A 25,779-nucleotide genomic window follows, 5' to 3' on the forward strand; every position below is an offset into this window, starting at 1 on the left:
TATTACACAAGGATGAAGGTCAATGTTATTTTCTTGAATTGTGAAATAAAAACATGGTATGCACAGGTCTATATTGTGTATGTATAAATGGCCATATGGGCATGCAGGCTGGTTTATGTTAAAATGGGTTATGAGTGGGTTACATGCGGGCTGGTTCACACAGTTTTAGGAACAGACAGTCACTGTGAAACTGGAATGGAGGAGGAGACAACCTGAGACTTCCCCTTGAGTGGTTGCTGTGTTTATCTATCTGTGTCCCACCCATTGATTTTTATATCCATGTGAGCTGTGGTTTATGGCTGGGATGTTGTTTGTTCAGTGATAAGCCATCATCACTGTGGGCCCCAGACCAGTCCCCTGGCATCAGCCGCCCAGAGCTGTTAACGTCTCATCTCCTTTCCTCTTCTTTCTCTCTCTGTCTATTCCAGTAGGCTCCACCACTGCCATGGAGACCTCTGCATCCTGCCACTGTCCTTTGAGGAAAACAACTGGAGAATCCAGAGAGAAGGTACAATACTTTTACATACATTTAATCATGTGCAGTAGATATTCTGTATTGTGAGGGTTGTGGCTTTTGGGGGAATTTCCTGTGGTGCCTTTTGTAGCATTTAGGGATAGCTAGGATCAGATTTACCCGCTCCCCTTGGGTTGTTATGGAAGTTCAAGATTTTTAGAGAGTATGAAACATGCTCAGACAAGTCATATTATAGTTGAGCCAAGTGTGACGTAATTTATCTGATCAATGTTGGATTGTTTTGAATTTATCCTACAGAAAACAATGATGTTCAAAGAGTTCACCAAAGGATTCTCTCAACTTGCCCTGAGATCCTCTCTCCGAAGGAGACTTGGAAGATACAACAATGAAACCAGCATTAGACCACTGAATCTCACAAGGGTAAACCTATGCTAAAATTCTCTTATAGATAATTAACTTAATTCACTTATAGATAACAATGTACTAACTAATTATTAACTAATATTAGATAACAATATGTGAGCTGTGGTTTATGGTGGTGATGGCGTGTGTTTAGTCACTTACAGCTGGTGGAAATTTGTCAAGGTTAAGCATAGAGATCTTCCTAATTCTATATGGTTAAGATCCAGTTTTATGCTAATTAAAACACATGACCAATATTTGGCTAGAGAAACTCAAACACCACAAACTATTTTCAAACTGTAATCTTCAGTGTGTTCATTTCATGTTTTGGTGTATTCTGTTGTCTGCATGAATGAGAACGATATTGCTTTAGACAAGGGGGTAAAGTAAGACGAGGGTTTGTGTAGAGTGCACACACATCCTCTTGTGGTCATGTTGCTATGGCAAGACTTCCTGTGCAGTCAGGAAGTGGCAGTCACTGCAAAGCAAGTTGGTTCAGAGAAGAACATTACCGGAACCCTTCTTCAGTGATCTATCAATGTCTCTCTTGGAATCTTTCAATTAACCGAAGCGATACGGCAATGTTCCTAACACATAAAAACCTTGGAATAACGAATGGACGTGCAGTAAGTGGGCCTAGACTGTCTGTCTGTCTTTCTGTCTCACAGTCTCACTGTCTAAGCTCTAAAGTCTTCTAAAGATTAGAGGTTTTACGCCAACTAAAAATATGTTACTTTAGATATAAAATCATTGTGTATCTGATTGTTGTTAACCTAATCCAAAGCAGATTTATTCACTAGTCTATGTTTGTGGTTACAGAGCCTGGCAGTGTCGGACGGAGGTGAGTTGAAACATGGACACATTCGGGTTTTTTTCACTGAACATGTTGGACCAGACAATAGATGGTCTGCTTTCTCCCAGTTATACATATGGATGCACTCACTCACTCACTCACTCACTCACTCACTCACTCACTCACTCACTCACTCACTCACTCACTCACTCACTCACTCACTCACTCACTCACTCACTCACTCACTCACTCACTCACTCACTCACTCACTCACCCACTCACCCACCCACTCACTCACCCACTCACTCACCCACTCACTCACTCACTCACTCACTCACTCACTCACTCACTCACTCACTCACTCAGTCACTCACTCACCTGCTGAGTGCTTTGAGGAGCTGTACATCAGAGCTGCATGTGAATAAGTGAATGGCCCTGTAGCACAGTGTCCTCTCTCAACATGTTTCACTCATATACAGTTAGCTCCAAAAGTATTGCAGTGAAACAATGAAATGATACAATGACTGTCAGCTTTACAATAAAAGTGACTCCAAAAGGACACATTACACTATTTAACATTCATTTCTATTGGGCACAAAATAATCTGAAACAACCAAAACTAACAGCAAATGCATCCAACAAGTGTGTAGAGTCACAAGCTTGATTTAGTCAATGCACGCTAGGAATATGGGACCAAATACTAAACTTTTGACTACATTAATACACATAAGTGAATTTGTCCCAATACTTTTGGTTCCCTAAAACGGGGGGACTATGTACAAAAAGTGGTGTAATTCTAAACGGTTCACCCGATATGGATGAAAATCCCCTCAAATGAAAGCTGACGTTCTGCACTTCGACCTCATAGTCACTGTATCATTTCAAATTCAAAGTGCTGGAGTGCAGAGCCAAAGCAACAACAAAAATGTCACTGTCCCAATACTTTTGTAGTTCACTGTAAGTAGTGTTTACTGTTTGTAAAAGCTAAAGAATGCGCTGTCTATTAGGTTCACCTGCCTGTCTGGCTCTGAAGTTACGGGGTTACCACAATGACTTCCTCGTCAATAGCTGACAGCCGTATGTGAGAGAAAGTCACGTGAGGGAGTTGCTCAGGACTTGTCCTCTTGTACATTCATCTTTTAATTTCCTGTAGATTTTCACAACTCAGTGATTAGATTAAAGTGTTCTGTATTCAAAATCGCATTACTGTGTTCAAGTGCAGGAGAAGACACAAATAATATCTCAAAGTGAATAATGATGAGTGAGCACAAATATCACACCCCTCCTCCCCCAACAACAAAGAAATGTGCTAAGCTCCCCTGTTACCGTAATGGAGAGAAGGTAGCATGTCTTGGGGGTATGATATTTGTGCGTCTGTGACTTTCTCCACTCATCATTATTCATGATTCATTCAAGACTATCCGTAATCATGGTAGCATCCACATGAATGTAGAAGTGTTTAGAAACATATTCTATTCTTATTTACAATAAAAGGGATTCCAAAATGACAATACATTATTTAACATTCATTTCTATTGGGCACAAAATAATCTGAAACACAACCCAAAACAAACAGCAAATGCATCCAACAAGTTTGTAGAGTCACAACAAGCTTGATGTAATCATTTAATGCTAGGAATATGGGACCAAATACTAAACGTTTGACTACGATAATACACATAAGTGAGTTTGTCCCAATACTTTTGGTTCCCTAAAATGGGGGGGGGACTATGTACAAAAAGTGATGTAATTTCTAAATGGTTCACCCGATATGGATAAAAAAAATACCCTCAAATTTAAGCTGACAGTCTGCACTTCAACCTCACAGTCATTGTACCATTGTGCTGGAGTACAGAGCCAAAACACCAAAAAATGTGTCACTGTCCCAATACTTTTGTAGCTCACTGTAGTAGTGTTTACTGTTTGTAAAAGCTAAAGAATGCACTGTCTATTAGGTTCACCTGCCTGTCTGGCTCTGAAGTTACAGTGTTACCACAATGACTTCCTCGTCAATAGCTGACAGCTGTATGTGAAAGAAAGTCACGTGAGGGAGTTTCGCAGGACTTGTTTTTTGTACATTCGTCTTTTAATTTCCTGTACATTTTCACAGCTCAGTGATTAGATTTAAGTTCTCTGTATTCAAAATCACATTACTATGTTCAAGTACAGGAGAAGACACATATCATATTTCAAAGTGAAGCATATATGGTAGTTTCTGTATTACATCCAGTACAGCCCTGTTGTTAATGTCTCCAGAGCTGAATGTGGTACCAGAGGAGCGTGGAGCCAGTGCGGGCCTGTGTTCCAGCAGTAACTCCAGTCTCCCCACCGTGCCCAGTGATGGAGCCAGTGGTGTGGGGAAGGTGGCCAGCTGGGCTGTGAGCTTTGAGAGGCTACTACAGGACCCAACTGGTGTCCTCTACTTCACGGTAGGACCTAAACCTGACTGTACACAATCTTTCAGGCTTATTCATGATGAGCTTTAGTATACAGTGTGTGTTTATGGGTCTTGTGTGTTTTTAAGAGATAAATGAAGTCATTTTGAACACTTACATTGTCATGTAAAGGAAAGACTATGATTTTGTATTGATTATTTTACCTTTATTTAACCGCGGTCTCAGGATGTCATCGCCATCTTAGACATGGCAGCACTGCTTCTAGCTGCTAAGCAACTTTGCAGTATTTTGCTTTTTTGTCTTATTTCTTACACTATTCGCCCAGAATGTTTTTGTGTTATTACATAAAGCCGGAAATAACTTTTGGATATCAGTGGCGGTAACTCACCACCATATTACGACCAGGAATTTCCCGAATTGGATCCTTTGTTCTTACCCCTCAGGGCAATTTAACTTATCCCAGAGGCTGCTCCAAGATGCTGCTCGTCGGCGAAGATGTATTCGGAGTGGACTTCTAGTCTGACTCAGGAGGCAGGCATACCATCCACCGCTTCTGAGTATATTACTCGCTAATGTTCAGTCTCTGGACAATATAGTAAACGAGCTCAGGGTGAGGATCTCCTTCTAGAGAGACATCACGGAGTGTAATATACTCTATTTCATGGAATCATGTCTCTCTCTGGATATACTGTCTCCATCCATACAGCCAGCTGGGTTCTCAGTACATCCCACAGACAGGAATAAAGAACTCTCTGGGTAGAAGAAGGGCGTGGTGTATGTTTCATGATTAACTACTCATGGTGTGATTGTGATAACGTACAGAAACTCAAGTCCTTTTGTTCACCTGACCTAGAATACCTCCCAATCAAACTCCGACCGTATTACCTCCCAAGAGAATTCTCTTTGGTTATAGTCACAGCTGTGTATATTCCCCCTCAAGCCGATACCCCAATGTCCCTCAAGGAACTACACTGGACTTTATGCAAACTGGAAACAACATACCCTGAGGTTTATTGTATTTATTGTAGCTCTGGATTTTAACAAAGCAAATTTGAGGAAAATGCTACCGAAGTTCTACCAACACATTGACTGTAGTACTCGCGATGGGAAAACACTCGACCCCTTGAAAATAAGGGAGAGCCGCACACTAGGAGCTCAGATGCAAAAATGTAATATCCAAACACTCGACCCCTCCTATTCTTTCTTCCTGGATGCCTACACTACAAGGCCCCTTCGGCAAATCAGATCACGACTCGATTTTTCTCCTCCCTTCCTAGAGGCAGAAACTCAAACAGGAAGTCCATGCTAAGGTTTATTCAACGCTGGTCTGATCAATCGGAATCCATGCTTCAAGATTGTTTTGATCATGTGGACTGGGATATGTTCCGGGTAGCCTCGGATAATAACATTGATGTATACTCAGACACAGTGACTGAGTTCATCAGGAAGTGTATAGGGGAGGTTGTTCCCACTGTCCCTATTTAAACCTACCCAAACCAGAAACCATGGACAGATGGCAGCATTCGCTCAAAACTGAAAGCGCTAACCACGGCAAGATGACTGGGAAGATGGTCAAAATACAAACCATGTAGTTATTCCCTCCGTAAGGCAATCAAACAAGCAAAACGTCACAAGAGTCCCAGCTACACAAAAAATGTTTGTTTTGTTCGATAAAGTCCCTCTTTATATCCCAAAAACTCAGTTTTGTTGGCGCATTTTGTTCAGTAATCCACTGGCTCAAAGGCGGTCAAGACATGCAGACGAACACATCCTAATAGTACCGGTAAAGTTCATCGAAACATGTCAAACGATTTTTATAATTAATCCTCAGGTTGTCAATTGTCTAAATAATTTATAATATTTCAACCAGACAGTAGCGTATTCAATAGAAAGGAAAAACAACAAAGGGTGCGCACTCGGTCATGCGGAGCAAACCAGCACGGCATGATTCTACAGTCCACTGACAGAAAGGTCGCACTCTTCTTCATTTTTCAGAAAACAAGCCTGAAACAATGTCTAAAGACCGTTGACATCTAGTGGAAGCCATAGGAACTGCAATCTGGATCCTAACCCATTAGATACTCTATAGGCATTCAATTGAAAATACCCACATCAAAGAAATCCCACTTCTTGGATGTATTTTCCTCAGGTTTTCACCTGCCATATCAGTTCTGTTATACTCACAGACATTATTTTAACAGTTTTGGAAACTTTAGAGTGTTTTCTATCCGAATTTACATTTATTTATATGCATATCCTGGCTTCTGGGCCTGAGTAACAGGCAGTTTACTTTGGGCACGCTTCTCATCCAGACGTTGAAATACTGCCCCCAAGCCATAAGAAGTTGCATGGCTGCCGGCCCAGACAGTATCCCTAGCCGCGTCATCAGAGAATGCGTAGACCAGTTGGCTGGAGTGTTTACAGACATATTCAAGGGGAATACCTATGTAAGAATGCCCTGTGCAACTGGGTCCTGGACTTCCTGACGGGCCGCCCCCAGGTGGTGAAGGTAGGAAACAACACCTCCACTTCACTGATCCTCAACACACGAAACCCCATAAAAGTGAGTACTCAGCCCCCTCCTGTACTGCTTGTTCACCTATGACTGCATGGCCACACACGCCTCCAACTCAGCCAGCAAGTTTGCAACAATGACGAGACAGCCTACAGGGAGGAGGTGAGGGCCCTGGCGGAGTGGTGCCAGGAAAATAACCTCTCCTTTAACATCAACAAAACGTAAGAGTTGATCGGGGACTTCAGGAAAAAGCAGAGGGAGCACGCCCCTATCCACATTGAAGGGACCACAATGGAGAAGGTGGAAAGCTTCAAGTTCCTCGGCGTACACATCTCTGACTTTCTGAAAAGGTCCACCCACACAGACAGCGTGGTGAAGAAGGCGCAACAGCGCCTCTTCAACCTCAGGAGGCTGAAGAAATTTGGCTTGGCCCCTAAGACCCTCCCAAACTTTTACAGATGCACATTTGAGAACATCCTGTCAGGCTGTATCACCGCCTGGTACGGCAACTGCACCGCCCGCAACCGCAGGGCTCTCCAGAGAGTGGTGCGGTCTGCCCAATGCATCACCCGGGGCACATTGCCTGCCCTCCAGGACACCTACAGCACCCGATGTCACAGGAAGGCCAAAAAGATCATCAAGGACACCAGCCACCCAAGCCACGGACTGTTCACCCCGCTATCATCCAGAAGGCAAGGTCAGTACAGGTGCATCAAAGCTGGAACCGAGAAACTGAAATACAACTTCTATCTCAAGGCCGTCAGACTGTTAAATAGCCATCACTAGCTGGCTACCACCCGGTTACTCAACCCTGTACCTTAGAGGCTACTGCCCTATATACATAGACATGGAATCACTGGTCACTTTAATAATGTTTACATACTGTTTTACTCATTTGTGCTGTATTCTATTCTACTGTATTTTAGTCAATGCCACTCTGACATTGCTCATCCTAATATTTATACATTTCTTAATTCCATTATTTTACTTTTAGATTTTTGTGTATTGTTGTGAATTGTTAGATATTACTGCACTGGTGGAGCTAAGAACACAAGCATTTCTCTACACCCACGATAAGTTCTGCTAAATATGTGTATGTGACCAATAAAATTGTATTTGATTTGATATAAGCCCTGCATGAACACATCAAAAAACAACAATTACACTATATCTACAGTACCTCCACAATCACCAGACCTCAACCCAATTGAGATGGTTTGGGATGAGTTGAATCGCAGAGTGAAGGAAAAGCAGCCAACAAGTGCTCAGCATATGTGGGAACACCTTCTAGACTGTTGGAAAATCATTCCAGGTGAAGCTGGTTGAGAGAAGGTTAAAAGTGTGCAAAGTTGTCATCAAGGGAAAGGGTGGCTGCTTCGATGAATCTCACATATAAAATATATTTTGATTTGTTTAACACTTTTTTGGTTACTACATGATTCCATATGTGTTATTTCATAGTTTTGATGTCTTCACTATTATTCTACAATAGTCAAAATAAAGAAAAACCCTTGAATGAGTAGTTGTGTCCAAACTTTTGACTGGTACTGTATATACACATCAATTACACAATACATGAAAAGCAAACAGAAAACATTATTTGAATGAAAGCATTTTTTTACTGACTGGGAGACACTACATAACCCTGCCACAAAGACTGTTTGTCAAAATGCCAAAGAAATTAAAGTGAAAAAGAGGCCCACGCAAGAGTCCCTTAAATAGTCAGAACCACATGGGCGTCTGATTTTCTCCTGAGGGCTGGAGGATTTATGGGAAAAGAGATGAGATTCACCAGTTTGGATTACGGGCCTGTGGAGAGCAGAGGAATGTGTGTGAGTGAGACAGAAATATCAGAGTAAACAATACCCAGCAAACTGAGAACATTCCCAGGACATTAGCTAACATTCCCATTAAGTTCTAGTTAGGGTTTTATCTAACATTAGGATGATAACGTCCCAAAAACATTCAAGTAATGTTCTTGATAAGAATTTTTTTTTAAATTAAATATCCTTGTTCTCCTAACATTCACTGAAATGTTGTGCACTACATCTGTAACAACCACCACAGAACATTGCCCTAAGGTTCTTATTAGGTTTCCAGGTGATGTAATAACAAAATGTGTTCTGGGAACGTTTTTGCAACATCAGGCAAATTTTTTATACAAACATTGTATAATCATCAGCACAACTAGACAGTTTTTATGGCAACCTAATGAATGTTCTGGGAACGTTCTCAGAACCAATTTTGGTTTGCAGGGTATACTGTAAGTCAAATTTAAGGTAGTATTAAGGTCCAATAAAAAAACACTATGAAAGAGGTTTCCCCCTTAACCCCTTAAGAAACTACCCACAGTTTTCAGACAGTATAAACAGGCTGAAGATTATGCCTGGTGATAAGGTATTGTGGTTGGGTAAATATTGGTGACAAGACTATTTTTCTGCTTAAACCCACAGGCTTTCCTGAAGTCGGAGGTCAGTGCTGAGAACATCTTATTTTGGCAGGCATGTGAAAAGTTCAGACAGATCCCAGTCAATCAGAAAGAGAAGGTACTTCACAGATGAAAATTGGTTTTTGACATCTTCAAGATTACCCCATGTGCTAAGAGGGGTCTCTATCTGTCAGGGTCTGACCATGTTCCTTTTCTGGCCAGTTAAATCAGGACGCTCGCTCCATCTACAGCAGTTACCTCTCAGGCAGTGCCTCCCATCCCATCAACATTGATGACAAAGTCCGCATCGAGGAGTGGGAAGTGAGAAACCCTCAACCTGACATGTATCACAAGGCTCAACAACAGGTACACCATCATGGACACATCATCTACTGTAGCAAGCCTCCGTTAGAAAATAATGAAATATTCCTTTATTAAGTATTCATACAGTAGCATGCCCATCTTTTGCTGTGGGAAACAGCAGGAAAAATAAGAAATGCCATGAAAACTGAGTTTAGTAACAAAGATGGTTGTGTTGCCTGACTTAAAAAGGCTTCCTCTCTCTCTCTCCCCCTCACTTCAGATCTTCAAGCTGATGAAGTTTGACAGCTACACACGCTTTGTTCGCTCCCAGCTCTATCAGAGCTGCATGTTGGCCAATGTGGAGGGCAGGCCTCTACCTGAGCTGGGCCCCCGCTCGAAGAGCACAGCAACCAGAAAGACTGCTGGGACTGACATCCCCTCTCTTAGTGACAGACCCAAGGCTGACCAGAAACCCAAAGAGGTACCGTACACAGGGCCGGCCCCAGGTATAAGCGTACAAAAATAAAAAATACAATTGGAACTCAGTTGGGGTTTCAACTTACTGTTTGTTGAGAGTTAGAATAGTAGAATACACAAGGTGCAGTTTAGAGATATGGTTGTGTATCAGCAGTTTTCCTCTTGTTATGTCAGTCGCTGACAGTCACTCAATTATTCCAAGTCAGCAAAATATTTTTAGATTGGAAAATTAGTCTAGCCAGCTATCTGAACTTGTAGTAATCATGTCCGAATTAACGACCGGGTAAGAAGAACACGTGCTCAGGGGCCCCCATTGATTTTGTTAGTCACTCTCACTCAGATATATTAACATGGAATAAGTAATGGCAAAATGTGTAGAATTGCAGAAAATTAACTGTAAAACGTAATAATGTTATCTCCTCCCCGGTTGCAAAATTAATAGAATTGCATGAAGTTAGTTATAAAATGGCAAAATGTTATCTCCACCTCATGGCAAAATGTGTAGAATTGCTGAAACTTGCTTTAAAACTGCAACATTATCTCTGCGCCCCATGGCAAAATGTGTAGAATTACGGGAAATGTACTTTATCTCAGCCGTCAAGAGGGGGGCCACTAAAATGTTTTGCCCGCGAGGTGTGGGGCCCCTCAACTAAATCTCGTTTAGGGCCGCCAAAAGGCTAGGGCCGGCCCTGACCATACAGTATTGTAAAAATGTGCTCTAAAGTTTGTGCATAAACCAACACATCACTTCATAACTGAGTATTGTTCATAGAAACCAAAGGTCAAACCCGGAAAGTCTCTACCTTTGGATTTGGACGAGGGAGCAGAGAAGAGAAAAGGAGTTCCACAGAACAAGCTGACCAGAGAGAAAGGACAGGAAAAGAGGGGATCGTGGGGAGGTATAATACAATAGGGATAGCATTGGTTCAGAATTTACATTACAGTCTATTACTTTTCTGGTCTGATGACATACAGTATATCTGCAGCTGAATATACCCCCTACCCATTCCCTTAGCTGAGCTTGCTGACCATGCTGCAGTCTTACAGAGCACAGCCAGGTCGGGATCTCTCCTCAATGCAGCAGAGGTGAGCACGCACGCACACACACACTAAGCTCTGACTATCACATAATAGTTATTTCAACTTTGAATTAACTTGTGCTTTTTACCCCCTTTCCCCCCAGAAGTTGGAGAAGGAGCGTTGGCGTGCGGGCCAGGCAGAGAAGTACTGTTGTGTGTTCCTACCTGACGGCACTGCCTCCCTGGCTCCTGCCCGACCTGGTCTCTCCATCCGCACTATGCTGACTGGGCTCTGTGAGAAGAGAGGCCTCCCCCTCTCGGATGTCATCATCTACCTGCAGGGCAAGGACAAGGTGAGCCTCAGTCAGAATCGGCTCCTACATGCAGAGCCGAGGCCAGCTGAGTAATATCTCTTACCCTACGAGGTCCAGAGCTTGCTGTTTTTCTGTTCTACCTGATCATTTATTGCACACACCTGGTGTCCCATGTCTAAATCAGTCCCTGATTAGAGGGGAACAATGAAAAAATGCAGTGGAACTGGTTTGTAGGTCCAGAGTTGAGCTTGAAGGCGTTAGTGTAAATGTCATCCCTGTTCATCGGTTCTGTTTTATTGTCATCGCATGTTAAGTTTGAACACTGACAGTTTTGTAGCTTATGCAAATCCCAAAGATGGAGTTACCACGTTATTACTATATGTATTCAGCAATATTAATATTATATTAGAATATGTAAGATGCCTAAATATTTGAGGAACACTTCAATTTGCAGTGTATAAACTTAACATTGCGAACAGGAATGGCAAACGGCTGGCAAAAAAAACTATAGTAAAGCCACGCCTCCAATCTCCTGATAGGCTGCCAGCTCTACAATATATTATTAAAAAGGTTCAACATTTAGTACCACGGTACCACTCTTAAACCTGGACTGGAAATGGTTCCAATCGTTTTCCCACCATACATTTTTCCCTCTGGGGTTTTAGAGCTACTTCATATAAGTTCTGTGTTTCGTGTAGGCTTACCCTGGTGTGACGTTTTGATAACCGCGCAAATCTCTCTCGGTCGGACAAGGTAAGTTTCATCAATAATTGTCATTGCAAATTTTTGAGAGGAAATTGAGGTGAATATGTTGATAAAACTCACCTTGTCTGAGAGAGAATTACACAGCTATCAAAACGTCTCATCAAGGTAAGTCTACACCAAACACAATTAATTCGATTTTTTTGGTCAAATTCATAATGTGAAAAATGTGTGGCGGAAAAAACAATTGGAACCATTTCTGTGTTTTTATGGGTATTATGACGCGTCCACTGTGGCGGACTATTGAACCCATCCCATCACAAAAAGGTTCCGGTTTGAACCTTTACACAGGGGTTCCTCTAAGACCCTTTTCAGAGGGGTTCCTCTGGGAACCTTTTTGACCTGGAATGGTTCCACTGGTGTGGCAATTCTTAGAACCCCAAAAGGTTCTTCCAGGCACCTTTACTTCTAAGAGTGTAGAGTATGTACCACAATGGGACCACAAGGGACCACAATGGAAATAAGTCAGACTTTATTGTGTTATCGCTGACAAGTTTGAATATGTACTGTGTGTATATGTCTTTTTTTTAACTGACTTATAAAATCAATCAATCAAGCAACCTCTCAAGCAGACTATTGGTTTTACCCAAAATGGTGTCTGTCTGTCACTCAGCAGCATCTTAGTTGGAGGAGTAGGGAGAATTTTCTATGCCAAGTATAGTTGATGTACTGTGTTCATTATTCGCCTTCTGTTCTCCGGTCTCTCCCCAGAAGCCCCTCTCTCTGGATCAAGACAGCTCAGTTCTGAAGGAGCAGCAGGTCTTCTTGGAGCTCAGAGTGACATTTGCGTGAGTGTCCACATCCTGATATTTTACAACATGTTCACTTTTGTATTTTTTTTGTAATTAAATAAACCCTACAAACAAACAAACAAAATCAGACTAATGCCAAGTTGTGTCTATTTCTCAGGGTGGAGATAGTGTCCACAGGGAAGACAGTGGGTATTGTGGTAAAGTCCAGTAAGTCTCTACAGGAAGCACTGACCCCAGTGCTCCAGAAGCAACGTCTGCGACCACAGGACGTCATAGTCACCATGGTGAGTCTAACTATGGGACTCTGATTGTGACGTTCTGTGCTGTTGCATAACCTATAAACCCTCTGATGTTTTCTCTCCGTATTCCCTTTTATTTCAGAGTGGGAGCAAAGAGTCCCTGAGCATGAGCATGGCCGTAACCTCCCTGGCCAACAAAAAGATAACGCTGGACAGAGTGAAAGGCTAGTATGCTGCAAAATTCTGTTTGTTTTTCTGTGTTTTCTATTGTGTGTATGTGTGTGCAGGAGAGAAACCTAGACAGTGAGATTGCTTGTGCTCAAAACTGATACTGTATCCACAAAGCTTATGCATATATTTCCCCAAAGGAGTCAGTACAATATTCTGCAATACGCTATGTCCTAGTACGCCAAACACTATGATTTCCTGTGAGAATTTTCTGTAAAGCTTGATAATTTACAGTGTTTGTCTGGTATTTACTCCGAACTTCATGGTAATCACTTCCAAGAAGACAGCACAATTGGCAGTACTTAGTGGTGCTCGTTTGTTTTTGCAATGAATCTCAAAGAATTAAAACTAATCATTTTTAGGCAATTATTATGTAATTACAGTACCTAGTCTAAGTGCCAGTCTGTTTGTGCTGTCATGACAACTCTGTATCACTAATTGTCTTGTTTTGCTTGACAATGACAGCTATGGAGTTGGACAATGTGATTTCAATGTAAACAGCAAATAAATAGCTGACTGTAAAATATAATATAATATTCTCTTTTAGTACAATGGATAAGAGCGTCTGCTAAATGACTTAAATGTAAATGTAAAAATGAAGATTATACATCTACTGTGCCTTCAGAAAGCATTCACACCCCTTGACTTTTTCCACATTTTGTTGTTTTACAGCCTGAATTCAAAATGGATTAAATTGAGATATTGTGTCACTGATCTACATGCGTTTGCTCTATACCTCATAATGTCAAAGTGGAATTATGTTTTTAGAAATGTTTACAAATGAATTAAAAATGAAAAGCTGAAATGTCTTAAGTCAATAACTATTCAACCCTTTTAACAAGTCACAAAATAAGTTGCATGGACTCACTCGGTGTGCAATAATAGTGTTTAACATGATTTTTAAATGACTACCCCATCTCACATACATTTATCTGTAAGGTCCCTCAGTCTAGCAGTGAATTTCAAGCACAGATTCAAGACCAGGGAGGTTTTCCAGATAACTGATGATGGATAAACAACATTGAAGTTACTCCACAATACTAACATAAATTATAGAGTGAAAAGGATGAAAATATTCCAAAACATGCATCCTGTTTGCAATAAGGCACTAAAGTAATCCTGCAAAATATATTGGAAGTTACGTGAACGTTTTGTCCTGAATACAAAGCATTATGTTCAGGGCAAATCCAACACAACACATCACTGAGCACCACTCTTCATATTTTTAAGCATGGTGGTGGCTGCATCTTGTTATGGGTATGCTTGTCATTGGCAAGGATAGGGAGTTTTTTGGGGATAAAAAGAAACGGTATAGAGCTTAGCACAGGCAAAATCCTAGAGAAAAACTTGTTTCAGTCTGCTTTCCAACAGACACAGAGACACAAATTCACCTTTCACCAGAAAGACTCACAGCTCTAATCACTGTCAAATGTGATTCTAACATGTATTGACTAAGGAGGTTGAATACTTATCTAATTAAGATATATTTGTTTTTTTATTTCCAAACATTTCTTTTCAAATGTTAAAATTTTTCTCCATTTGGACATTACAGAGTATTTTGTGTAGATCGTTGACAAAAAAAATGACAATTAAATCCATTTTAATCCCAATATGTAACACAGCAAAATGTGGAAAAGTCAAGAGGTGTGAATATATATATATATATATATATATATATATATATATATATATATATATATATATAGGCAGTGTACTACTGTAGTTGTCCTTGTGAGTGTACTTGCTTCGTTTACAGTACATTATCTCGTCATCTTTTACTTATGTGCATCAGTTACCAAAACTGTTTTTTCCTCATAATACCAATGACAGTGGAACATTTTCTTCATATCATGTTTCTTTAAACCTGTCTAAAATAAATAATGGATTTATTGTGAAGATGTAGGCTATATTACATGGATTTATTAGACTTTTTAAAATGTAGATGTTCCAAAGGTCTGCATCAGTGTGGAAGCCAGGAGATGCTAAATGTATTTATGTTAATTAACGGTCAATTACCGTGAGACCGGCAGTTATTTGCTTGACAATCACCGGCTGCCGAAATTTCGGGACCGCCACGCGTCTAAATTGTTTTGCGTAGTTTTGTTTTTGATATTGAGAATATTTGATCCTATTATTTTCCCCAGGTACTGAGCAGAGCAGCAGCTCAATGGTGTGTGGTAGCTCCTCAGGCCCTGTGTTTCAGGTGAGTGGTACTTGAGCAACGTTCTGTCTGCCTGTCTGTCTGTCTGTCTGTCCGTCTGTCTATATATCTGTCTGTCTACCTGCAAAGCAGTTTCATTGTTTTTTTTTAGGCGATATCGGAGGTAACTGCATTGGAGCTGTCAAATCAGGATACCGCTCCTGGCGTTATACCCACATGAAAAATATCATAGTTTACTATGTTATTAAAACTGTAGTATTAGTATATTTATAAACAGTGCCCTCTGTAATTATTGGGACAGTGAATTTTTTTTTCTTTGTTTGGCTCTATACTTCAAAACTTCGGATTTGAAATAAAAAAATGCGTATGAGGTTAAAGTGCAGACTGTCAGCTTTAATTTGAGTGAATATTCATCCATATTGGTGAACCATTTAGAAATTACAGCACTTTTTGTACATGGTCCATCCATTTTAGGGGACCAAAAGTATTGGGACAAATTTCACAAACATTTGATGTTTGTGTTGGTTGTGTTTCTGATTATTTTGTGCTCAATAGAAATGAATGGTAAATAATGTATTGTGTCTTTTTGGAGTCACCTTTGTTGTAAATAACAATATGTTTCTAAACACTTCTACATGAATCTGGATGCTACCATGATTACGGATAATCCTGAATGAATCATGAATAATGTGAGAAAGTTATAGACGCGCAAATATCATACCACTTAAAAAATGCTAAGCTGCCCTGTACCTCCCATGTAGCGTCTGTAACTTTCTCACTCATCATCCAGGATTCTCCGTAATCATGGTAGCATCCACATTACTGTTGAAGTGTTTAGATACATACTCTATTTAACATTCATTTCTATTGGGCACAAAATAGTCTGAAACACAACAAAAAAAAACAGCAAATGCATCGAACAAGTTTGTAGAGTCACAAGCTTGACGTAGCCATTGTGTGCTATGAATATGGGACCGAATTCTTACGTTTTTACTACTTTAATAAACATATATGTGAATTTGTCCCAATACTTTCCTCCCCTAAAAGGTGGGGACTATGTACAAAAGTGCTGTAATTTCTAAACGGTTCACCCGATATGGATGAACATAACCTAAAATTAAAGCTGAGAATCTGCACGTTATCTTCATAGTCATTGTTTGACTTCAAATCCATACTTTGGACTTTGGACTATAGGACTTTGGACTATAGAGCCAAAAGAAGAAAAAAAGCTTTACTGTCCCAATAATTGTGGAGGGCACTGTACTATAGTATTCATTGTAGTATTTTTACGGACTTAACTGTAGCACAACAGTTTTTTTCTCTCCCAGAAACATTACAGCACATACTGTAGTATTTAGTCTTGTGTTTTTGCATACATTACTCCAGCATACTGTAGTATTTACTGTAGAATTATATTGTAGTATTTCTTGTCGCAGTTTTGCAGACATTACTGTAGTATATTGTAGTGTTCTATTGGACAAATACTAAAACAGCAAACTTGCCATAACCTGCAAGTAGATCAGAATGAGTATGAACAGATCAGCACTCCTGCTCTTCTCCATGACCTGTTGGCCGACAGTAGACAATGGACCTGATCGGACAGCTCAGAGCTTCTGCTCTTCTCTGTCCATAAAAACAAATGGATTGGTGGAAGAGGCAGGGCAGGCCAGGAGCAAGGAAGGAGGGTGTGGTCAAGCAAGGCATCCTCCGAGGCTAAATGCCCTAAGGTTTTTATCAGAACAGGCATAGATTAGTTTCACCTTTTTCCGACATGAGTTTGTTGTGTTTAAAATAAGCTTTATTAAAATTATAGCTCACAATTGTGCGGGGGAGAGGGGTGGGGGCACTAAGGAGTGCATTCACATATATCTACACACTTTCATACACACACACATTATTTTGCATTTTTTGGGAACAATATATAATCTATACTTGGCGTGTAGGTTTCTCACTCATGGGAGGCAGAAATTGGCACATAGGGGAGGGGGTTGGGGTATATGCAAATTACATATTAGCATATCAATGCAGTGTGTAGTATATACTGTTCTACACTGTACTACAGTTTACTACAGTGTACTAAATCAGTTTATAATAAGTACTGTAGTATGCGAAAGTAAATTATAGTATTTTTTTACCAGGTAAACCTTTATTTATTTCCATAATGATCGTATTCATGGAATGATTTCCAGCTTTACACCATGATACATCAGATTTCTTCAATGGCTACATATTTACAGTACAGCACATTCATTGTGTACATGATTGTCATTGCACAGTAGAGTAATATGGATAAATAAATACCATTATTTACAAAGTTATCATAGGCCTAACATAGTATTCACCACGATATACCATGGTAAACTATAATACATAATATAGTACATTATGGTAAAATTAGTAAGTGCTAGTTCAGTTTTTCTGAATCACGTACAAGCATTTTTTGGAACAATGTCGATTTTCAAAACAGACTCCGCAAGACATAGAATTTTGTGGCCTTTTGCAAAACAATGAATGTGTTTTCAAAGTGTAGTTGCCTTCTCAAAACATAAATACCTTCATCAAAACTCTATTATACAGTCAAAATTGCAAATACATTCATCAAAAGAACACAACTGCCTGCAAAAAAAATTGCGCAATCATACCTTTCTCTTAAATCCAAGCAGACAAAACAGAAAGCTAGTCTGTGTTTTACATTTAATCAAAAATAAGCACATTATGTGGAGGATTCATTCATCGGTATCATCACAACTCAATTCCATGTATTCAATACACAGTTTTGTTTGCTCATAGTTTTGTAGACTTTCCATTGGCGCACAGAAACACAATCCACAATAGAAATAAGGAAAGGTGAATACAATAAAGAAACACAAGGATATGAATGTATAGGCCTAAATCCACACCAAAGAAAAGCTCTAAGGAAGGTCACAATGTTGGAGATGATGATTTAGGAGTAACCCAACTTCATTCTCTGCATCTCTGCATGTCTGCAATATTTTAAAAGATCATAAAAATTGGATAGTCCCCATTGCCTAGATATTTCCATATAGTTTACATGTTATGACAGTGATTGGATGATTTAGAATTTTGTGTAGTAGTATTTACATATTGCCGGAAACAGTGAACACAATAGTACACATTTCTCTTCTGATGAAAACAATGTGTTAAAGCTGCAATATGTAACTTTTTGGGTTACCTGACCAAATTCACATATAAATGTGAGTTATAGCTTTGTCATTCTCATTGAAAGCAAGTGTAAGAAGTGTTAGATCTGTTCTATGTGAACTATTTCCAAGCTTCACGTTTTTAAGCTTCGTTTTTGCGTCTTTTACTTTTGGTTTTGTATACCTGCTTCAAACAGCTGAAAATACTATATTTCTGGTGATTGAAAATATATTTCATGGCGGTTTAGATGGTACAATGATTCTCTACACTATGCATTGCTTGTTTTGTCAACAAAACTGAAATTAGGCAAACTATTAGAATTTTAGCAACCAGGAAATGGTGGAGCCATTTATGCATATTGCACCTTTATTATTATGTCAACAAAACACTAAACAATGAATTTTGTATTCACTGATGACATTTGTGTTTAATATTTTTGCAAAAGGTGGTCTAAGGTATGAAAGTCAGGTACTAAGGCAAGAAAATGTCTGCTAAATGACTTAAATGTAAATGTAAATGTAAAATGATCAGAAGTTCTATCAATGTATTTGAACATTAAAGCATCTGTTCTGCTACATCTAAGTTTGTGCATGTACTGTACATTGATTGACTGATTCATATTATGCTACACAAAGATAAATAACATGCATTTTTCTAAAGTAATCCAATCAGTTATTTAGATTTTTGCACCTGTTACTGAAATGGTTGTTCCAGTTTAAATGCCTTCGGTAGTCTCCTCACAATGTTCCGAACCCTGGCACTCATTCTGAATGCAAGGTTGCAGGTGAATTAAAATTCCATCTGTTATATATCCTAACTCTGGATGGAGTTCAATAGGAATTACACATAACTATGCAAGCTAGCATAATGTGACTTGCATGCAGCGTTGCAACATTCTGGTAACTTTACCCAAATTCCCAGCTTATACAGAAATCCTGGTTGGAAGTTTTCTTGGAAATGGAAGGAGAAAATCAGAAATCCTTCAATCACGATTTTAGACAAATCTGGGAATTCAGAATTTTGCAACCCTACTTGCAGGCCCAATGTGGCCTGAGGTACAGTATGAACTGGGGTACACTTACGCACTTATAATTAAAGGTACAAAGGATGACATTACATGGTGTTTGTACCCCGTTAGGAACAAATCTTTAATACAGTGGCCTGAAATTAATGGTTTACATCAGGCCTGCAAGTCGCATTATGCTGGCTTGCAACGTGATGTGTAATTCCTATTGTAATCCATCCATTGTGGGGCTATCCAACTTTTTGAAATGTATTTATCACCCACAACCTGCATTCAGAACGACTCCCTGGGTTGGGAAGACTAAACTATGGGACTAACTAAACCATCTAAATTGTAACAACCATTTCAGTTACCAGTGCAATAAGTCCAAGTAACATTTAGGATAAGTTTAGAATATTTTGGTAATTTATATTTGAGTAGTATAAGATTAATTAATTAATCAATCAATCAATGCACAAACATAGATATTGAAAAAACGACTCTAAATATCTACCTGCAATAGAGCGTCCTGGGAAATATGATAATGATAGGTGTGGTTTTGGTTCAAAGTGATGTGTAGGAGATTCAGGCCCCTGTATTAGGATAAAACTAGGCCCTCAAAATAAAACTTTTTTTATAATAACATATTCGTGAAGTCAATGGGACCAAAAAGGGATGAATGCAACAATCATGTCTCTGTCACTAACAAATACAGTCACGTTGTCATAATCTTCGTCTTCTGAGGAGTAAGAAATATCGGACCAATACTCAGCGTGGTAAGTGTCCATACTTAACTTTTATTTTATAAAGGTGAACACTAAACAAAACAAGAAAAACGAACGACAGTCCTGTAAGGCCACACATCTATACAAAGAAACAACCACCCACAAACACAAGAGAAAATAAACCCACTTAAAGATGGCCTCCAATTAGAAGCAACGACAACCAGCTGCTTCTAATTGGAGGTTGTTCCCAAAACTAACATAGAAATAGACAAACTAGAAAACCCACATAGAAATAGAAAACATAGAACATAAACCAAAAACCCCGAAACACACAAAACAAACACACCCCTGCCACGTCCTGACCAACACCAATAACAAAATGACCCCTTTACTGGTCAGGACATGACACATGTAACTCTACAATTTACTTGAAAGGCACTAAGCAGTGTGTTAATTTAATTCAACACTGTTCCGGTGTCTATATGGGTCCACAGATGCAACACTTTCAGTGTTGATTTAAAGTTATAAATAAAAAATTAACACTGGAGAGTTTGTTGTGTAGTATAGTATTGTACAGTATACTACAAAATTATATAGTAAGCACTACACAATCAAGGGATACTACAGTGTGGAGTATAGTATTCTAATTCTACAGTACACTACAAAATGCTATAGTAAGCACTACACAATCGAGGAATACTACAGTGTGTACTAATGTGTGTGTTCCTTATTCCCACTGGAGTGCCAAAGTGCGCTCTGGGCGTTCATACATTCAGAGTGTTGTCAGTTCATAAATTCAGAGCATTTTGCTCATGGAGAGTTCAGAGCGCACACTGGACACTTTGGCTGAGGAGTAGGGTTGATCTGAGCATTCTGACCTCGCAATGGCATTCAAGCACCCAAGCTAACAAGCTAAAGTTGGCTAGCTTGCTAGATACTTCCAGACACAAATGAGAGAACACCTCACTCTGACCATTTTACTTGCCCTAGCAGAGCTGGTTAGGCTGTTTTCATGTTATATAGAGCGTTTGTGACTGTGTTGCTGACAGCAATTTAATGACATTTTTTTGCCAACGTTTATATTCAACGGGTGTTGCGCGTTCGTAAATTCATCAGTTATTCTGCACTCTAGCGCACTCAGACAAGAGTGCTCTGAAATCTTAATAGATAGCCAGAGTGAATTAACGAAAGCACCCATAGTATTCTACAAAATTCTATAGTAAGTACTACACATGACCAAGGGATACTGGCTCTGTGGTTTCCATGGCGTTGTAAGGCAGCCTAAACAGAGAGCTCTGGAATTTTGTACATATTTTAGTTTTTGATAAGTTATTGAATTGTTGATTGGATATATCTGGTTGTTTTTACCCACGGAGTTGGAGGACTGATGGCAGATTGATTTGTCTGGTTTTGCTAGCTGGCTAATGTTGGCATGCATTTAAATGATGCATCTCAACACCCGGCTGCTTTTTGATCAATGAGACCTGACTGCATTGTGGAAATGGCAGAGAGCTCCTAGTGAGGATCACTACTGCTCTGGGCTGATGTGTGGTGGGCTTATTGGGCTGTAGCAGTAGCAGAGGCATCGCCCAAGTGTGTGCTACACGTTGGACGTTGGACGTGGAGGAGTAGGAATTCCAGGCTACATCGGGGCTGAGCAGAGGACGACATCAGGGTCAGCAAGCCAACTCCATCATCATCATCTGGCATCACAGGCTACAGAGAGGCCGAAGATAATGTCAGAACCCGACAAGCCATCTGCATCATCATCTGGCGTCACCTGACATCGCCGTGATTAAACCGTCATTTAACTTGGTTTAGGAACCTGAGATCGCTGATCGACTGAGGGAGTCCTGCTCTAGGCTAAGGCACTGTCATCCTGTCCATTGTTTTATTTGTTGATATATGTGTAACCAAAGTATGGCTAGTAGGCTATGTTTATGTGTGTAATATTTATTTCATACATTTTCAAACTTTTTTTTGTGTCATCCCTGATGATTTTAATGTATTATCCACAGGTGTGGTTGTATTGTGTTTTAAATGGTCAAATAAATCTATTTATCAACTACAGTGTGGAGTACAGTATACTACAGTATACTACATATTGTAGTAAGCACTAGAATGTTCTATTTCAAACTGTAGTATTTTTTATGTGGGTATCGCAGACATTGCCATTGGATGCACCGAGTCACATTAATAATAATCCCATGCAGCCTTGTTCCAAGTTTGAACACTGGAATCTGTGTTGTAATCTACACCCCGATTAGGCTGATATAAATCCTTATTTCTTTAATGATTTTCATTATATAGCATACACTTTCTTGTTCTGAACTTCCAAAGTGAGTGGGGCAGTTGTAGCTTCGTGACAACCACATGAGCAACCGCTCACCAATTTGACAACTATAACAGTTACAACTCCGACACCGCCAAAATACCAGCTATGTGGGAGTCCGCTATCACCGGTTAACACTTGATCTGATTGAATCTAGGCTTTAAAAGGTTCTTGGCATTTCAAACAACGTGACATTTTTCTATATTCGTTAGGGAAGAAGATCAGCTGTTGTAGATGTGGATACCAGCTCCCTCTTTAGTGCTGACAGAGTCCGGACCAACACCAGGCTGAGAAACCCTGCCTTTAGAAGAACCTATGACATGGATGGTAAGGGAGTGGTTTGTGTGGGAACCTACTAGACATTATTGCAATGATCAGCTGTTTTCAGGTATCTATGTTGCTATTACATTAAGACATGAGCCTAACATGATTTGTCTGTTGTCTGCAGGTCTGATGGAACTTCTGTCCAGAGCCCAGTGCTGCAGTGTGGACGATCAGAGAGGCCTGCTGAAGAAGGAGCAGCTGTGGCTTCCTCAGTTCCTACAGCTCCCTCTGGCTGAGGCGCACGAGGAGGAGGACCAGGAGGAGGAGCAGGGGAAAAGAGGAGGAGGAATGGGGGGACTGCGGGGTCAGGATGGACTAGGGCTCACTGAGACAGAGCTGGAGCCATCTCCTGTCCACTTCCATGCCTTCCCTGAGCCCTTTCAGCTTCCCTCTGGGCCTCCACTGCAGTTCTCAGACACAGGAGTGGGAGGGGAGGAGCAGACCAGACCACCCTCCTCAGACAGCCAGCTCTCAGACCCTGACCCTGGCCGCGAGACTGTGGTGTGACCGAGGGAAAAGAGAAATGCTGTGGATGAATGGATTATGAATTAGCCTGGGTACAAGTCTGTTTAGCAATGACAGAGGAACATTAGCTAAACAGACTGGTACCCAGGCTAGTTAGGAATGGCTGTTTTACCTTATTTATTAAGCGGAATTCCAGTAAAGTGCCTTCTATTGCCTCATGTTGTTTACCTGACCTGTGGTGTGAACTGACATTTTCACTTTGCTTAAAGGCTCAGTGCAGTCATAAATGTGGTTGTCCTGTGTTTTCTATATATTTCCACATTATGAGGTTGGAATAATACTGTGAAATTGTGAAAATTATGGTAATGCCTTTTTAGTATAAGAGCTGTTCTAAAATACCTGAAATTGCTGCCTGTTTTGGTGGGATGGAGTTTTGGCCATCCGTGGTGACATCACCATGCAGTAAATTAGTTGATAGACCAATAAGAAAGAAAGTTCCAAACCTCTCTGCCAATAACAGCAAATTTTCAATTTTCCCCTCCCCACTCATACCACTTCCAGACAGTCCTAGCTAAATTCTTGCTTGAGAAATTACTCCTTTCCAAGAAGCTATTTTTGTTTATTTTTTTACCATTTTAATGGAATTTAATTGTTACCCAAAAATGATTTGATATAAACATAAAAATGGATGCATCGGACCTTTAAATGCACAGTATAAATGGTTAACTATAGTGTCTGTATGTTGTTACTGTTGTTCTGCTGTTTATTTTGCCTGGGAGATAATAAATTGATGTATTGATACAGTGTAAAGTGTAAAGTGGAAAGTGGAAATCAAATTATATTAGGTCATTGGAATACAACGTTTGCCACAACAATTTCACCACTGGAAATAATCCAGTGGAGAAATGAATGTATCTCTTGCTTGTTGAAGAGATACTGTAGAGCATAAAATTGCCTGGGTATTTAGCAGCCTTTTATGTTCAGTCTCCTTCGGCGTGTTGTTGGTATTCATTGCAAGTGAGACACAGAGAGCAGACAGAGAGGGGAGGAGAGAGAGGAAGAGTATAATTATTAGCCTTCCCACTTAGCCATCCTCAGGCATGTCTCTTAGCCTTACACCTCAAGCAGTCCTGCATCTAGTTGTAGAAAAGAGTACAAGTAGTCTACATCTTCTCAGAGCGAGCACTGTCTTTGTACTATAATAAAAATATATATTTAAACCAAGCACACACAAAATAGGAGATACATGTAAAACGCAAGCCCATTGTAGAAAATGGGTGAATTGTAACATCACCTGAATTCAAACAACTCTCCCCCTCCCCTCCCCTCCCCCACTCCCTAAAATATATAACAGTACCAGTAATGCTACCGTCAATGGATTACAGTGACAACATTGGTACCATAAAACTGTCAAAAGGTAACTGGCTGCCAGTAAGTTCCTGTAAAAACAACAGGGATTTTTTTTGTATGCAGTGCCATAGGAAAGTATTCAGAGACCTTGACTTTTTACACAGTTATATTTTAAAATAAGGCTGTAGTGTATTTAAAAAAATTACCCTCATCAATCTACACACAATACCTCCTAAAGACAAAGCAAAAACAGGTTTTAGATTTTTTTGCAAATGTATTACAAATAAAAAACTGAAATATTACATTTAGATAAGTATTCAGACCCTTTACTCAGTACTTTGTTGAAGCACCTTTGGCAGCAAGTACAGCATCGAGTCTTCTTGGGTATGATGCTACAAGCTTGGCACACCAATATTTGGGGACTTACTCCCATTCTTCTCTGCAGATCCTCTCAAGTTCTGTCAGGTTGGATAGGGAGCGTCACTGCACATCTATTTTCAGGTCTCTCCAGAGATGTTCGGTCGGGTTCAAATCCAGGCTCTGGCTGGGCCAATCAAGGACATTCAAGGACTTGTCCCGAAGCCACTCCTGCGTTGTCTTGGCTCTGTGCTTAGAGTCCTTGTCCTGTTGGAAGTTGAAACTTCACCCCAGTCTGAGGTCCTTAGTGCTCTGGAGCAAGTTTTCTCTGTTTTGATGAAACCAAGATTGAACTCTTTGGCCTGAATGCCAAGCGTCATGTCTGGAGGAAACCTGGCACCATCCCTACGGTGAAGCACGGTGGTGGCAGCATCATGCTGTGGAGATGTCTTTCAGTGACAGGGAGACTAGTCAGAATCGAGGGAAAGATGAATGGCGCAAAGTACAGAGAGATCCTTGATGAAAACCTGCACCGGAGCCCTCAGGACCTCAGACTGGGGTGAAGGTTCACCTTCCAACAGGACAACGACCGTAAGCACACAGCCAACACAACGCAGGAGTGGCTTCGGGACAAGTCTCTGAATGTCATTGAGTGGCCCAGCCAGAGCCCGGACTTGAACCCGATGGAACAACTGGAGAGACCTGAAAATAGCTGTGCAGCGACGCTCCTCATCCAACCTGACAGAGCTTAAGAGGATCTGCAGAGAAGAATGGGAGAAACTCCCCAAATATTGGTG

The 25,779-nt window shown here is 40.3% G+C and overlaps 1 protein-coding gene across 3 annotated transcripts; it reads left to right on the forward strand.

Moving 5' to 3' along the window:
- Window positions 1–276: 276 nt before the first annotated feature.
- rgs14b (regulator of G protein signaling 14b) lies at window positions 277–24,088 on the forward strand. 3 transcript variants are annotated; one of them, XM_029701594.1, is made up of 16 exons: window positions 277–508; window positions 773–895; window positions 1,697–1,718; window positions 3,927–4,099; window positions 9,035–9,127; window positions 9,232–9,375; window positions 9,593–9,793; window positions 10,562–10,688; window positions 10,805–10,875; window positions 10,973–11,161; window positions 12,596–12,672; window positions 12,794–12,920; window positions 13,018–13,099; window positions 15,248–15,306; window positions 22,699–22,813; window positions 22,935–24,088. In XM_029701594.1, exons 1-16 carry the CDS (start codon window positions 446–448, stop codon window positions 23,315–23,317), a joined length of 2,049 nt encoding a protein of 682 aa, XP_029557454.1. In that variant the 5' UTR covers window positions 277–445; the 3' UTR covers window positions 23,318–24,088. The 3 variants fall into 3 exon arrangements, with proteins under 3 accessions (XP_029557454.1, XP_029557455.1, XP_029557453.1); XM_029701595.1 differs by lacking the exons at window positions 277–508; window positions 773–895 and adding an exon at window positions 1,295–1,503 and having other exon boundaries at window positions 10,976–11,161; XM_029701593.1 differs by lacking the exons at window positions 277–508; window positions 773–895 and adding an exon at window positions 1,296–1,503.
- Window positions 24,089–25,779: the final 1,691 nt, after the last annotated feature.

This window comes from Salmo trutta, chromosome 19, assembly GCF_901001165.1.
Source record: "Salmo trutta chromosome 19, fSalTru1.1, whole genome shotgun sequence".
NCBI classification, from domain to species: Eukaryota; Metazoa; Chordata; class Actinopteri; order Salmoniformes; family Salmonidae; genus Salmo; species Salmo trutta.